This window comes from Talpa occidentalis, unplaced genomic scaffold, assembly GCF_014898055.3.
Source record: "Talpa occidentalis isolate TD23 unplaced genomic scaffold, MPIMG_talOcc4v2.1 talOcc4.16, whole genome shotgun sequence".
Classification (NCBI taxonomy): Eukaryota; Metazoa; Chordata; class Mammalia; order Eulipotyphla; family Talpidae; genus Talpa; species Talpa occidentalis.
In genome coordinates this window covers 33,939,045-33,952,419 of record NW_023601653.1, presented here as the reverse complement: position 1 = coordinate 33,952,419, position 13,375 = coordinate 33,939,045, and the positions used below count along the sequence as shown (strand labels likewise).

General features: G+C 39.3%; 1 protein-coding gene across 6 annotated transcripts in view; it reads left to right on the top strand.

Moving 5' to 3' along the window:
* Window positions 1–13,375, top strand: part of LGR5 (leucine rich repeat containing G protein-coupled receptor 5) — a 120,607-nt gene that overhangs the window by 96,254 nt on the left and 10,978 nt on the right. For 4 of the 6 annotated variants that reach the window (XM_037513983.2, XM_054696225.1, XM_054696228.1 and 1 more), the window contains exons 7-13: window positions 1,458–1,526; window positions 4,029–4,100; window positions 7,003–7,074; window positions 7,231–7,299; window positions 7,436–7,507; window positions 11,600–11,665; window positions 12,580–12,651. In XM_037513983.2, the coding sequence (XP_037369880.1) occupies window positions 1,458–1,526; window positions 4,029–4,100; window positions 7,003–7,074; window positions 7,231–7,299; window positions 7,436–7,507; window positions 11,600–11,665; window positions 12,580–12,651 (492 nt within the window). The remainder of the gene's footprint in view (window positions 1–1,457; window positions 1,527–4,028; window positions 4,101–7,002; window positions 7,075–7,230; window positions 7,300–7,435; window positions 7,508–11,599; window positions 11,666–12,579; window positions 12,652–13,375) is intronic. The other 2 variants (XM_037513984.2, XM_054696226.1) reach the window with 1 other exon arrangement.

The following is a 13,375-nucleotide window of genomic DNA, read 5'->3' as shown; positions in this document are numbered from 1 at the left end:
CTATAGTTCCTGTCAGCTGCTAGGGAAAATTAGAACTTTTCCCTTATCTGCACAGGACTGGACTGGGGATCTTAGCAATGGAAAGCACCTTCCAGTCCTTTTCAATACAACAGGAACAAAAAATAAGATGGGCTTTGATAAGTATTTCCATAAATAGTCTTTCTTTCCCCCACTGCCTATGTTTGGGGTAAGGACACAGGATTGCACATAAATACCATAGAGTCAAACATTTCAGGACAAATTCATGTGAGTCTCTTTGCCCCTCGCCTCCCCTCACCTTGCCCAGGGCTACAGAGGATCAGTAAATTGGTTGTTCCCAACCTCTTCCTTTTCCCTCGCTAGAAATCCAAGTAATTTATAAGGGCCCAATCCTCGTTTAATCAAAACAGAGCATCTGGAGAGATTTACAAACAGGAAGAAAATTTATGTCACAAAAGACATGAGTTTCCTGCCTGCAGTATAGCTTAAGGATGGTTTGTGCCAGACAAGTAGGAATCTTGATTCATGTCTAACTCAGTCAAATTATCTCTCTCTTAAAATTAAATAGCAATTCTCTCCACAGAGGAAGATCTAACCACATCTGATTGCCTGTCCAAAAGGCTTTTCTGTGTCATCTGGGAAATCTGCCATTCCCAGAGACCAGGAGGCAATTACTTTTTCATATGAAGATGTAGATATAAGGTGGAGTAAGTCTATAAAGCGCACTTGTGAGGAATGGAATGAAAAGCCATTTATGTCATAGCAGATAGAGAAATTAATGGTTTGAGGTCGTTTGGCCATTCAATCTCTCTGTGTGAAGGCTAATACAGAGCTTTGCCTCACAGACCAAGGAAAACATACAGCAGATCTGAATCATTATTTGTGACCCTGAGGAAATTCTAGACCTGATGCCCTTCCTGAGAGTACCCTGCACCACATAAACCTCTCTGAAGCAGGTTGTCATCCAGGAGCTCAGGCTGGGAGTGACTAGGGCACTGTACAGGCGTCAGGGACAAAGCATCTCTTCATGATGCTGAAAAACAAGGAGAAATGTCATCGGGTAAAAGAGGAAACAAGAAAAGGGGTGGGACTCAGGAGCCCCGGGGAGTGCGCATTTGAGCTGGCGACTTAGTGAGACAAGTTTGGGTGAAGGACCAGCTGGGCAAGCAGTCAGCTCCTGGCTGGGTCCCTCCTAATAGGGCGTTAATGGTGCTGCTGGTCCCTGTCCTTTTCTAAATGTCCCCGATGATATTGAACCTGACTCTGAAATTTCTTGTATGTAGTAGTCTCAGGACCATTTTTAATGCAGATGCTTGTGGGATGATGGTGGTTAGCAAGCTAGGAAAATCTCTTTCCATAAAGAGAAAGAATGAGCATTTCCATCAGTGTCACTGGTCCATTGGAATAGGATGTTAACTTTCCTTGTAACAAATGGGAATTTTTACTCAAAACTGAAACTAGTCCTTACTTTTTTCCAGAGATTTAAATTACAATAACCTTGATGAGTTCCCTACTGCAATCAGGACACTCTCTAACCTGAAAGAACTGTAAGTATTCAGGACAAATTTAATGACAGATTCTATTCTTTGTGACTTTATTTTAAAATATGTGTGGGGCCTCCCCTGGTGGCGCAGGTGGTTGAGCGCAGCGCTGTGAAGCTGTCCGTAGCCTCTGCAGTGCCGGTTCAATCCCGGCCAGCGAGGGTCCCACATGGCGCGGCAGACCTCTCCTGTCCCGCTCGCTGCTCCCCTCAGCTGTGTATTTTGGTTGTCTGTCTGTTCTGTTCCCCACTCTGTCCCTGGTGAATCCTCTCACCCTCCTGTGCATCTGGCCTGTACCCCGGTTCTTGTGTAAATAAATAAATAAAATCTTTGAATAAAAAATTTTTTAAATTAAAAATTAAAAAAAATAAAATATGTGTTGGGGGCCTCCCTAGTGGCACAGGAGTTAACATCTCAGCACTATCAAGCTATCACCAGCTACTGCAGCATGAGTTCCCTCCCCAGCCAGGGAGCTACCCATATGGCACAGCAGACCTCTCCTGTCTCGCCTCTGCTCCCCTCAGCAGTGTACTTCAGTGGATTGGCCTCTTCTGCTCCTCACTCTGTTTATGGTGAATCCTCTCACCCCCCACACTTCTGGCCTACACTCTAGCTCTTGTATGCATAAATAAAAAAAATAAATCTTTTTAAAAATATATGAAATAAAATATGTGTGATTGTTGCTCATAATGACTTGCTAGAAAATTTACAAAGTTCACTACAGATGTTCATTCTAAAGTTCATTCTAGATAATGGCTAAATACACTTGAAGTATATTTTGCTGGATTCTGTCATCAGCAAAAATCAGATAATTTTTTTAGTTTATAATGGATTTCTGTAATGTATTTTTTTAATTTTTTCAGCTTTAAAGGAACAATAAAACTACCATCTATTTTTGTAATTAATATTAATTGTTAATGGTTAAATCTAAAAAGTCATGTAATTTTTTTCATTTGTATTAATAATTGAATATTTTTGACTATCCAAGTTTTTTCCTAGGGTATGTGTAACATCATTTGCAAATTATAATTTTTCCCTCCATATACACATTTACTCCTTCTTGTGTGTATCTGTACATACGAGTGTTTGTACTTTATGTCTTGTGTGTATCTGTACATACGGGTATTTATAATTTATATTCTCAATGGAGGTGAGAAAGTATATGCCTACAATCTAGACTATCCCTCAAAGCATTCTATAATGCCTTGTGAATTTTTTAAAAACACATAAATATAATTGGGAGGAATTACACTTTTAATTTTAATACTGGGAATTGCCTTCATCAATTTATATTTCCACCACAGAGGTAAGAATACCTGTTCCTTAATCCTCACTAACACTCAAGTAGATGTTTGAGGAGCAAAAATCATTTAAAGTCACATATATATTTTTAAGTATAAATTTATCTATATCCAATATGTATTCATAAATGGTCAATATATATTTTTAAAATACACATATTTCTCTAAGCCATACTCTTTTCCTGAGCTATATTCTCCTGTTATTTGTATACTTTATAGATTTATAGCCGAACTGTAATGAAATTCAGTTGTTTGTTGAGAATTTCTAAGAACAAACTTTCCTAGATTGTCGAAGTCTTCTAGAACTGAATGAGTACTATGTGCCTAACAAAAACATGATTTTACTGAAGTAAAACTAACGTTCAGCTAGTAGGTTGCATCTATTGTTTTGTATATATTATAAATTCATTAACTTTTCTTTGTACCCAAAAGATGAATAACCTATGTAAAGAATGTTAGAAAGGAAAATAAACACCATGCTTTATTCTCCTGGCAGGTGGAAGTAAGACATCCAACTATAGGAGGTGAACAGCAAGGGCAGTTCATAAGAAATAGCCTTGAGGCGATTGGTTCTGCCTCAGGAGACCCCACCTGTCTTAACTCATCATTGTGTGTGGTCAGGTGCCCTTCACTTCAAGCAGCTACAGGCCCACATAGGATCCAAAGATCCTGATTTGCCCCTCTCCCATTCCTACCATGTTAGCACCAACAGATGAGTCAGTTCCTTATTACAGACTCATTGAGCTGGGACAGCTTCCATCAACTCGGGAAATTTTGTTCCCATAAGGAGATTACTTAATTCTGCTTCATTGCAGTTTAAGTCAATTTCTCTTCTCCGAGCTTCACGGGGGTCAGGAGGAATGATTATAATTTCTCCCCAATAGAGTCCCTGCTGTCTCATATTGTTAGGTGATGGTGCTAGATATTAAAAGAGGAATTTCTGCTTATACCATTAGATTGTAAGTTTCCATAAAACACAACAATTATTTTCAGATCCTGTACTCCTCTTTCAAGATAGCAGGTTGTGATTTTTTTTTTCTCCTAGAAATAAGTGAGGACATGTTAGTCCCAGTATGCATAGGGAAATTAAACCTTGTCCTTTAGTTACCAAAGGTGCTGGTTATTGCCTGTGGGGGTAGGAGAGAAGGCTACTAGATAATTTTTCTGCACACATTATTTTCTGTAAATTATGTTTCTCTCTTTCTAGAGGATTTCACAGCAACAATATTAAGTCGATACCTGAAAAAGCATTTGTAGGCAATCCTTCTCTTATTACAATGTAAGTGGCTATATTCTATTATTATTTATTATTTTTTTCTATCCTGACTTGTACCATGTATTGTACTTTTAAAAATGAATGTTCTAAATTTGCCTGAATTTTGTCTCAGTCACTGTAAGAAGTTTCACAAGGAAATATATAGGAGATGTTTTACTAGGTATTAACCTAATGCGGTTATAACAGAAAAGGTTCTTTCTCTTAGAATTATACTTGATATCTTCAGAAGCCTTGCCTCACTTCACAATGATCTTTTTGAGGAACAAAACTGATTTTTAGGGTGTCAATATCTATGTCACATAGTCACTCAGTCATTGATAACTTAAACTTAACTATACTAGAAGAATAGATTATTATAGTCAATGTTCTCACCAAAAAAAAAGAAAAGTAAATACATGGGGGAATACTTGCACAATGAATACGAGGTATATCAGTAGTATTTGTCTACAGTAGCATGTGTATCTTATAAATACTGTCAGTTATAGCTCAGTGATGCAGATACATACATACAAACACACAGGGGTCCTCTGCAGGAAGACTCCAGCCTGAAATAATGGTAAGAGGTAGGAGATAGGCTGAGTCTTCATAATCATCATTACTGAGCCGAAGCACTGAGTCACACTTATACAAACTAGGATATAACTCTGGAAAGGTCCATCAGTTTTTTTTTGTTTTTTTTTTTTTGTTTTTAATTTTTTTTTTTTTTTTATAGAGGCATGTTTTTATTTATTTATTTATTTGTTTGTTTGCTTGTTTATACATGCACTGGGTACAGTCAGAAGCGCGGGAGGGTGAGAGAATTCACCAGAGCCAGAGCGAGGAGCAGAGCAGGCAGAAGCGAAGTACACTGCTGAGGGGAGCAGCGGGCGGCAGGAGAGGTCTGCGCGCCATGTGGGACCCTCCTCTGGTGGCCGGGGAGCAGCCGGGAATCGAACCGGCGCTGCAGAGGCCGCGGGCAGCTTCGCAACCCAGCGCTCAACCGCTGCGCCACCGGGGAGGCCCCCATCAGTTTTTTATATGCCATAAAAACCCAAAATAGATTTAAACTAAAGTATAACGAATTTCATGTTTCACATTTTGCACAGACAGGAGATCAGTCCCATATAGATATATAGGAAGATGAAAATATGTAAACATTAGGTCAACTCTTAATTTCAAGCTACTGTTAGGTGGGAAGCATAGTATTGGTCTGAGATCATGGGTAAAGTGTCTCAAATATGGAAGAAAGAAGGGCAACTGGGGCCTCCCTGGTGGCACAAGTGGTTAAGTCTCAGCACTATGAAGCCGTCTGCAGCACGAGTTCAATCCGTGGCCAGGGAGGTGACACACATGGCGCAGCATACCTCTCCTCTCTTGCCCACTGCTCCCCTCAGCAGTATATTTTAGTCCATCTGCCTGTTCTGCTCCCCACTCTGTCTCTGGTGGATCCTCAGATCTCTCTGGGCCTCTGGCCCGCACCCCAGCTCTTGTATGCATAAATAAATAAATCTTAAAAAAAATGACAATTATTCAGCATGACTCTAGAGGCACTTCTTGTGTCCTGTGTCAATTTGACTTAGAAGCTTTCTGGAACCTTGTAGCTTTTGTCACAAATGAGTTGGAGTCCTGACAACTGAAAAAGAAAAACCATTCATCATTTCTGAAAAGTTCTGACAATATGTTGGCAAACTTAGGATTTTAAAGTTTATTGCCAATAAACATTAGTCCTCATTAGAGAGTATTTACACATTAAAAGATTGGCAAATTGCTTTGCATTTGCTCTTTCTCCTTGCAGTCACTGGACTGGTTTTCTTAATTGCTCTTTTGATATGCTAATAACTCTGGGGGAGGAATAACAGCTCCAAAAATTTACTAGCTCGTCAATCCAGTATTTGCTGGTGTTGTCCATTTTCTCCATGAAACTGACTTGCTTCTGCCTTTGTTCTGTCTTGTCACTGCCACCCCCATCCATGGTTCCTGATTCCCAGTTTCTGTGTTTCCTATGTTCCATTGACTACAGAGTCCTCATTTTAATTCTTTAGTCTCCACCCTAAAATTTCTTTTCATCCCCACTGTCACCAGCCCCCTGTCACCAGCCCTCTGCTAGCAGTAACCTCTAGATTTTCACCAATCGCTCCTCTCCTTGCCTCTACCACTAGCCCAGTCATCACCTGCAGCACAGAATGAATGTTGTCACTCTCTTGCTGTGAAACAAAGATTCCAAATTATCTGTTAAATCTATTAAATGGTGTATCCTTACTGAAGTCATTTTTTTAAGATGTATTTATTTATGCATACAAGAACTGGGGTAGAGGCCAGAGGTGTGTGAGGGGGGTGAGAGAATTCACTAGAGACAGAGTGGGGAGCAGAACAGGCAGACTGAAATACACTGCTGAGGAGTGCAGCAAGCTAGACAGGAGAGGTCTGCTATGTCATATAGGCAGCTCCCTCATTCTGTAGAGGGTGTGGATTTCTTTACAGTGCTGTGCTTAACCCCTTGCGCCACCAGGGAGGCCCCTTACTGAAGTCATTTTGATGAGGTTTTGGGTTCAATGAGCTGGGTCCTTGGGTTACCTTTGAGAAAAGTTTCAGCAGAGTTCCCCTTTCAAGTTTTGCCAATCAATGAATAGAGACAGAGGAAGAAAAACAGGTGAATGACCTGACTGACTGAACTGACTCCTTAGTAACCATCACTCATATCTGCCTTGCTGTAAGATTTTCTTGGATTTCTATAGTGTGGATTTCTTCATGAAAATTCATAATGTATATATGTTTCACCTAAAACCAAGTAGTAGTGAGTGTTATATAAGATAGTATAAGCAAAATTATATAAATACATTTGATGCATTTGTTGAAATTGTTAACAGGCATTCTTTTGTCATTCTAGTTTTATACTAAGCCATTTGAGTTTGGATTTTTTTTTCAGACATTTCTATGACAATCCCATCCAGCTTGTTGGAAAATCTGCTTTTCAACATTTACCTGAATTAAGAACACTGTAAGTTCTTATGTTCCTTATAAGAACTCTCTTTCTTACAGGGTTGTCATAAAGAACAAATGACTATTTTTAAATTGAAATGCTTTGGAAATGGCCATAAAGGTTACCCCTTTCTAGAATCTTCTTCCAATAATATTAATGTTCTCTTCTTTCTAGAACTTTGAATGGTGCCTCGCAAATAACTGAATTTCCTGATTTAACTGGAACTGCAAGCCTGGAGAGTCTGTAAGTACTGGAGTAGGCTCAGGACTTTGCCCAAAACATGTACTTCCCTGAGAGCCTGACTACTTATTGCGCTTGAATCAAAATATGTCAGTGTGATGCCTGAATAAAGAATTATGTTTGGTTTGTGTTTCAACAGGACTTTAACTGGAGCACAGATCTCATCTCTTCCTCAAACCGTCTGTGATCAGTTACCTAATCTTCAAGTGCTGTGCGTATCAGTGAGGCAATAATGTTGTGTAAACTGGCAGCTTCCATAAAGGGGTGAAATGGCAGACATTATTTCAATAATCCTTTAAACAAGGAGAAAGTGCTTTGCTTGCAGATCACCAGGAGGTCAGGCCTCCTTTGCCGATGATGGAAGTGCACCCTTTGATTTCAGGTCCCAAATATCCTCCCAGTAGAGATATAGTTGGTTCCTGTTTCCTTTCAGAAATCATTTCATTCCCCTGCGAAGACTTTGTAGGGCACATAAAAAATAACATAGTAGATCAAAAACTAAAATGGATGCCAAAATAAAAAAAACTAAGTGGGGGCCTCCCTGATGGTGCAGGGGTTAAAGACAGTGCTATCAAGCTACTGCCAGCTACTACAGCACAAGTTCAGTCCCCCACAGGGCAGGAGCAACCCACATGGCACAGCAGACCTCTCCTGACTTACCCTCTGCTCCCCTCAGCAGTGCATTTCAGTCAATCTGCCTGCTCTGCTCCCCTCTCTGTCTCTGGTGAATCCTCTCACCCCCACTCCCAATCCTTGCACCTCTGGCTTATACCCCAGTTCTTATATGCATAAATAAATAGATCTTTAAAAAAAAAAAACTAGGTGTCAGCCTCAACCAAACCTTAATAAAGGCAAACAAACATTCTCCAGTGGAGCTGTGGGTCACATTCTAATATTTCCTCTAACAGTGAAAGAGTTCACATGTGTTATTACTGTTGGCTTGTGGCTTTTTCCCTCTGTCCTTCCCATGCCTTATGAAAGGTAGTTTACAGGTATTTGAACAGCCTTATTTTGGCCTTCTATTTTCAGTCCTCTCCTTTAATTCCCACTCAGCCCTGTTATCATCCTCTTGAGCATTGTTCGAACTAATGAAAGGCCTCAGTCTCTGGCCACAGTTCTGTTCTCACAGAGCAGATATCCTCGGCAGCTGAATGCCTCGAGTCCACCACAGGCTTTACCTAGCAGCAGAAGTACAGCAGTACGACAGATGTTAAGTAAAAGAATAGAAGTATCTGCCACAGTGATTCTGCCTTCCTCCCCCACCGGCCTGCTGTGTGACTTCAGACCTCAGCTGCTCAGTGATATGGGGGTACAATAATGCCACGACAGCCTTGGAGTACGTCATTCATGTATAAAGGAGGGGAATTCAAAACCAATCCTACATCATCCTATAAAGTGTAGATACAGATGAGAAAACTAAGAATAAGAGCAGTTTAGTACACTTGTCATCACACAGTAAGAAAGTGGCAGAGACCAAATTCAGATACAGTTTCAGCTGAAAAAAGTGTATGTACAACACCAGGAGGTGGATGTCTTTAGAGTCACCTTGAAATTCTACCTATCTCACCAAAAATAGGTATAATTATCCTCATTTCTAGCGAAAACTGGCTTGGTAGTTACCTCGTGAGGACATGACTAGGGTTTCATATTCTGTAACTAATAAGTAAGGAATTAGTATTTAAATTGCATCTGCCAAAAAAAAAAAATAAAATAAATCGCATCTGCCTCCATGATGTCATACTCTAATTGGTTAACCACCTTGGTCTAGAACTGCATAAATGGAGGCTGATTAGTGAAGAGCCAGTACTCTACAGCCTATTTTTCTGGTCCAAAATCTAATCTCTCTATATGCCAGCTCCATCGCTTAAGCAAGTTATTTATCCTTTCCAGGCTCAGTTGCCCAATCATGAAACAGATGTAGCCACTTCCTTCAGATGATTATCATAAGGATTAAATTACTTACTACGTGTCAAACAGACCAGCACCTGGAGCACTGTAAATTGTCAGACACTGTTACTTTTATCTACTTTTTTCTCACTTCTTTTACATCAGCATTCTTTCCTCAAGTTATTCTTTTCTCAAATTGAAACTTGAAAATCCTGAAAGAACACAAATATATCATCAGCAGTAGCTAGTCATTTTCAAAGCACTTCCACCTGTAATATTAGTTCTTCTTCACAATAATCCTGCAAGACCAACATTGCAGATACCTTCTCACTTAAGGAGAGACAGAGAAAGATATCAGTGTTCTGGCCAGCGTTAACAACCAAGTAGAATTAGTTGAAGGCGAAAAGGAGTCCTGACCTCAGTTACAGTCTACTTTATGTTCTAGAACATATGTCTGAGTTTCCCCACTTTGAAAAGATATATTTTTATTTATTTATGCATACAAGAACTGTGGTGTAGGGCCTCCCCGGTGGCACAGCGGGTTGAGCACAGCGCTATGAAGCTGCCCTCAGCATCTGCAGCATGGGTTCAATTCCCGGCCAGCCAGGAGATACACACATGGCGGGGCAAACCTCTCCTGTCTCGCCCTCTGCTCCCTCAGCAATTTTCAGTCTGTCTGCCTGTTCAGTCCGTCTGTACCCCAGTTCTTGTATAAATAAATAAATCTTAAAAATAAGAACTGGGGTGTAGGCCAGAGGTGAGGGGAGTGAGAGGATTCACCAGAGTGGGGAGCAGAACAGGCAGATTGACTGAAATACATTGCTGAGGGAAGCAGCGGGAGAGACAGGAGAGTTCTGCTGTGGCATGTGGGGTTAACTCCCCAGCTGGGAATCGAACACTTGCCACAGTAGCTGGCCATAGCTTGATAGCACTGAGACTTTAACCCCTGCAGCACCAGGGAGGCCCCAAGTTTCCCCGTTTTGGCTGAATTATCCACCTAGCAGCTGGTACGTGAGGAATTTCACCGTATATGAGAGATTTGCCTCCAAGTTGTCTTATCTCCATTGGGATTACTTGATTGTGTGCAGCTTGCCTCACTCGCCAGCTGGTGATCTCAGGCAAGTGATTTCACAGTGTGTGGAGATAGTCACAGTGTCTCCTGCATAAGGTGCCACAGGATTAAAGGATATAATTCAGGATAAGCTGTGAACACAGCATCTATCTAGAAGGCTGATCATTGACAGCAATGAAAATCATTAGGTAGAATCTAAAAAGGAGGCAACACTGTTTTTCTGTAAAAGAAGATTTTATGGACTATCTACTAAGAAGCACACAGGAAGGATTGTCCCCTTGCAGTTTGGGAGAGGAGTGAACCAATTATCAGTTTTAATAATATGTGTGTCTTTATTTTGTTCACTACTCTTCAAAAATGCATAGCATATTCTTAGTGGGGTGTATTTTGTGTGTATAGGTGTGGGGTATGGTTTTGGCTTTTGTCTGTTTTTTATTTGGTTTGGTCTTTCAAACCTCTAGTATAAACTACAAATTTGTGTTTGCTGATAGGTTCATCTGAACTATTTATGTGTAGTAAATGAACTGTATTTCTATATAAATTTATTCAATAAATGTAGGATTAGGTGATCAATTATAAGAATGAAACCATTTAAAAACCTCTTAGAAAACAGTATGGATTTTTCAGTTGCATTATGGTGATCTGGTTTTAAGAATGAGAATCAGGCATGAAAATGTGTTAGTTGATTAGCTGATAACTTTTAAAATATGAGACAAGATTTTTTTTTTTATATCCGTTACTTTATCTACCAGATTTCTTTTTTTAAACTTTCTGCAAATTACCATGGCTTGTTTTAGATTAGTTATATTATACTCTAAATATGTCCAGATGTTTTTGTCCTGTAATTTGTTGAGTTTTGGCTGAAGACTTTCTTAGATTTTTTTTCCCCCCTTGTAGTGATTGATTTCAAAGTGAGTGCTATGTTTTGAATTGTTGTTGGTTTTTTTAGTTGATTAGAAAAGAACCAACAATGATTCTCTTAGCAGTAGAGATACAGCAGCTCTTACAGACAGAGGCACAATTATTTAATTTAATTTAATTTGTATTCATTTCAGTAAGATAATAGCTAGAACATTGTAGATCGTCACTAATAAAATATAAATAAATTCATTTGGTAAATTATTTAAATCAATTAAAGAGGTATAACAGTTACATCTCAGTAAACATTTGATTTTACTGCTTAATCCAATAATGCCTATGAATACCTGCTCCATGTCAGGGCTGGGCAGCTTTCAGACTCTGCTTTGGGGAGATATATCATCCTAGAGGGGAAAGGAGAGCAGAGCATGTTTCCTTACTATTAATATGTAACAGATTTTCCCTTTTGTAACTTCTGTTTTTCAGTGATCTGTCTTACAACCTGCTAGAAGATTTACCCAGTTTCTCAGTCTGCCAAAAGCTTCAGAAAATGTACGTCTCTAAGGGTCTTTTAGTCACCTATCAAAAAACAAGAGCCAAAACTCACATTTCCAGGGGTCATTGCTTATCTTATGGTTCACTGAGGAGACATTTGATGCTTTTCCTTCTTACATATGCAAGGTGTGATTATATAGGAGGACGATAAAATTGGGAAACAGATAATAATATTTTATCATACATTGTGAAGCATAGCATATGTAAGGCATTTCTTGCGTATTTGGTTTTTTCCCTCCTAACTTGGTATAAGAACTGGGTTTTTTTTGAACTTCAGAATTTTTATAAACTTACCTATACAATAAGTGGTGTTATTTTTAATATGGGGGACTTGGGTTTGTTTATGTTTGTTTCTCATTAGTCATCTTTGGAGGAGGTGCCATATTTGTCATATTTTATGCATGAGACACTTTAAAATTGCTGTCTTAAAACAGCCTCCTCCACAAAACATTAGCTTATTCCTTTATAGTCATGTTGATCATAACAATGTTAACCATCTATCCTTTCCCAGTTAATTTTTCTCTGATGCCTGGGAAATTAAAGGAGAAAAAAAAAACCCCACCAAATCCATCTCTAAAAGACAAAGATTTGACCTTCCCAAAGACCCTGAAAGAAAACAAGAGAAGCTCGAATGCAAGGCCAGGAGCAGGGTCCTGAATATGTTTGAATGATGATAGCATTTGGAATAGAGTTTTATATCCACCCACGGGAACTAACTGCTTTGAAAGAGATGTGTATACATTTTAATGCTCTTTTTAAAACAAAGCAAACTTTTTTTAAATGGTCACTTGATAGTCACAATTCATGGGTTCCTTTGATGGAAGGCAGCTAATCCCTCAGTAAAAGTGCTCTGAAAACTACTCTTTGAAACCAGTGACTTTGAAATCAATCTTGGAACTCTGTCATTTCAGAGACCTCCGCCATAACGCAATCTATGAAATTAAAGTTGACACTTTCCAGCAGTTGCTTGGCCTCCGATCTCTGTGAGTATCACCTCCCGGCACCTTCTCAACACAGACCACTTTCTTTCTCTTTTAAGTCTTCCCCTAAAATATTTTCTTTTCAAGATATACTCAGAGTGTTGGTCCTTCATGCATATATTTGCTATGGAAAGGCAAATATTTTGCTTGTGATAATTTTAGGAATAAATTCAAAAGTAGTAAATTTGTAATCTGCCCTCTGCCAGTCAGCAGATGTGAACATTTAATAAAAAAGAGGCAGGTCAAGCTGCTGAGTGGCCTCCAAAATGTGTTTCTGCCCTCAGCCTGGAATTGGCAGGAATTGCTTTGCATACAAAAGGATGACACGCAATTCTTTCTGCCTGTTTTGCTTTCTGGGTTAAACAGTTCTTAACAAGTGTCTCAGAGCACTAAGAATCACCTGGGGGCTTCTGTGAAAACCTGCCTCCTGATTTAGAATCCCTGGAGGCAGGCCCAAGAATCTGCATTTTAACAAGTACTTTAAGGTGTAAGCACAACTCGTGGAAATTACTTCTGTTGCTCAAATGACTAAACTTTGTAAATATGACCCTCATGAAATAATACTATTTCCAAAGCTCTAAATTCACTCTTAAGTATCACCTTCTCCTAAAAATATATTTTGAAAGCCATCTTGTTCTGAATTTAATTGTGTTGCCCATTCCTTATGTTTGGTCTAAATCATTTTGTGAAATCCTTTTACTTTTTTTAAATAAGTGTAAAACAAAAA